The sequence below is a fragment of the Etheostoma spectabile genome, chromosome 20, assembly GCF_008692095.1.
Source record: "Etheostoma spectabile isolate EspeVRDwgs_2016 chromosome 20, UIUC_Espe_1.0, whole genome shotgun sequence".
Classification (NCBI taxonomy): Eukaryota; Metazoa; Chordata; class Actinopteri; order Perciformes; family Percidae; genus Etheostoma; species Etheostoma spectabile.
Genome location: NC_045752.1, coordinates 12,922,335 through 12,925,057, shown reverse-complemented (window position 1 = coordinate 12,925,057; position 2,723 = coordinate 12,922,335). Strand labels below are relative to the sequence as shown.

Below are 2,723 nucleotides of genomic sequence, written 5' to 3'. Positions count from 1 at the left end.
AGATAGATAGATAGATAGATAGATAGATAGATCTGAATGTTTATAGATTTATATATCTTTTTTGTGCATGTTATAGGTTTACAAAAGGAAAAAGGCCCAACGTCCACCCCAAAGGAACTTTCGATCTTCCAGAGAAAACACTGTTGTAATACATTATAACACATGTATAATGCTTGCCTAGCTGCTAGCATAGCACGCCCCCTTGTGCTCTGCAACTGAGAAGCTACTTACTGTGGATGTGCGACTCTCAACAAAGATGGTACAGAAGTGAGATGCCTCACTCTGTTGCTTTAACAAAGAGCTCAACAACATTAATTAAACCACATAAACCTATTCTGGTACAACCTCCAAATACAATTAGGAACCTGAAAATAAGCATAATATGAGCACTTCAATGTTTCGATGTAAATGTGTGTAATGTGTGAATCACAGACTGTGATTCACAATAAAATCTATAAGAAATCTATAAGAAAGATGCATTGGAAATTTGGCAAGGGAACCCACTGCTCAAATTTATTATTTCTGATCTCAATAATGGAAATAAGACAGGATTGGTCTCCATCACAAGTTGATATCCCTTTTTTAACCAAAATCCCACAAACTGTCATTCATGCCGGTTGTAATGAGTGAAAAGGACATCTAGTGGAGCTAAGCTGAAGTACAGTAACTAGTGTGGTCATGACTCGTTTGCACGTTCGTACAGTGTGTATGTGTGTGCAAGCGTAGCAGTGCTTATTATCTGGCACTGAACCAACCATCTGGCTCTTTATTAAATGTCACCATAGACTTTAATGTTATCTTTACCACTTCTCACCTGCGTCCGTCATAGGACCCCAGTGCCATGCCGCGGCCCACCTCTCAGGACCTGGCTGGGTTCTGGGACCTACTGCAGCTCTCCATCGATGACGTCACCATGAAGTTTGACCAGCTGCAGCAGATCAAGAACAACAACTGGAGGCCAGTAGAAAGCCCAGAGAAAAAGGTGAGGGTTCCCCTTGTTACTGTTAGCCATTAACCCAGACAGCCTGAAGATATTACCTGATATTTTGTTGCCTGTATTTTATATACTGTTTCTGATAAAACAAAGACTGGGACTGATTCAAAACAGGTAGACATAAGAAACATTTTTGATTAGGGGATGTACAAAATTATTAGCAGAGGGGAACAGACTTTTTCCTTTTTTAGAGGGAAAAAATACACACATCATGTGCAATTCAATGTCTATATGAATCCTAAACCGCAGATTGGTTTCTGATACAGATTCAAACATGCCAACAGGGCTGCATCATGTTTTTTGTACCAACCCAAGATTAACAAACATCTTGTAATGTTCCTCTCTTCTTCCTAAAGCCTCCGACCCCTGTACCAAAGAAGACAGTTCGACAGAGGAGCATGGTGACGAGAGAGAAATCCCTAGACCTACCAGACAGGGGGCGGCAGGAGGCCCGTCGGCGGCTAATGGCAGCCAAGCGGGCAGCCTCCTTCCGGCAGAACTCAGCCTCGGAGCGAGCTGACAGCATCGAGATCTATATTCCCGAGGCTCAGACTAGACTTTGAGAAGATAGGGTCTGGGGCCAACAAGTCTCCCTGCTCCCACGTTCAAACAACTTTAAAACTAGCCTTTTTTCTAGACTGCTACTCTCTCTACTCTTCCTTTATTCATCTGTTGTCTGATCTCAATAGCCATCCTCAGTGCCCATCGCCAACACCATTGGTCTGTAGGATGTGCCAAGCCTCTTCTCCCATTGCCAGAATAAGTGTTAGCAGAAATGTATGTCTGACATGGGTTGATTGGGGTTTTCCTTGGTTTGCTGGTGATCATTATACCCAGCCTACAAGCTCTCTCTCATCCAATGTCCTGGATGGGTACGTCTGTAGTTTTTCAGCATTTGCAAAGTGCCATTTAAAAAGTGCAGCTTTGAAAACCTACCAGCAACCAGGCCTTTGAGCTAAAAAGAGAGAAATTCTGTTTATTTCTAGTTGTTCATATATGGTCAAAGTTAATAATAATCTTTCAGTATTTTACAATAATTTAAGGTTACATTATGACTCTTTTTGTTTCTCTGGTCTTTTTTGGGGTAAATGTTAATTACAAGCTAAATATCACAAAATTGTTTAAGTTAAAAAACTTTTGAAAAGTGCCAATGCTTGAAATACCTCAACTATGTGCATGTGGCACTGATCACCCATTCAAGATTATTCAGGCAGCCCTTATAAGCTCTGGACTGGTCGGTGGTGAAGAAATGCAGTTTTCTACTCAATCTTGTTGTAGTCAATTGTTTTTCTTGCGTCTGGATTGGTGGAAGAATGACATTTGTCAGCTCATTAACATGCACATGTCAAATAACTTTCCTACATTATATCTTATGTTCCTGTTGCCAACTTTCCAATATTGACATTTACTTGAAGCTGAAAACATGCAAGTCTTGTGCCAACATTTTCACCATGTTAATGCAGTAGAAAGTACTATGAAGGTTTATGTAACTCCTTAGATCAAAATGTGTAGACAAATGCACTTATGCACTTAATACAATTCTCTCTATTTCCAAGGGAAATGTACATACCCAAGTTCACAATAGTACTGTTGTATTTTTGAATTGTGGGCGGGAAGAATATTCATTGTGTATATATTTCTCCCTCATGTTATTGCCTGTCCTCTCTATTGCTATTGACAAATCTAGATTTGTTGCATACATACAGTGGCTTGATCACACACACACACA

The 2,723-nt window shown here is 40.3% G+C and overlaps 1 protein-coding gene across 1 annotated transcript in view; it reads left to right on the top strand.

Annotated features, from left to right (window-relative positions):
* Positions 1 to 2,723, top strand: part of dlgap2a (discs, large (Drosophila) homolog-associated protein 2a) — a gene marked incomplete in the record, with an annotated part of 152,544 nt that overhangs the window by 145,247 nt on the left and 4,574 nt on the right. Inside the window, 2 exon segments of the mRNA XM_032501308.1 lie at positions 830 to 982; positions 1,351 to 2,723. Of these exon segments, the coding sequence (XP_032357199.1) occupies positions 830 to 982; positions 1,351 to 1,557 (360 nt within the window).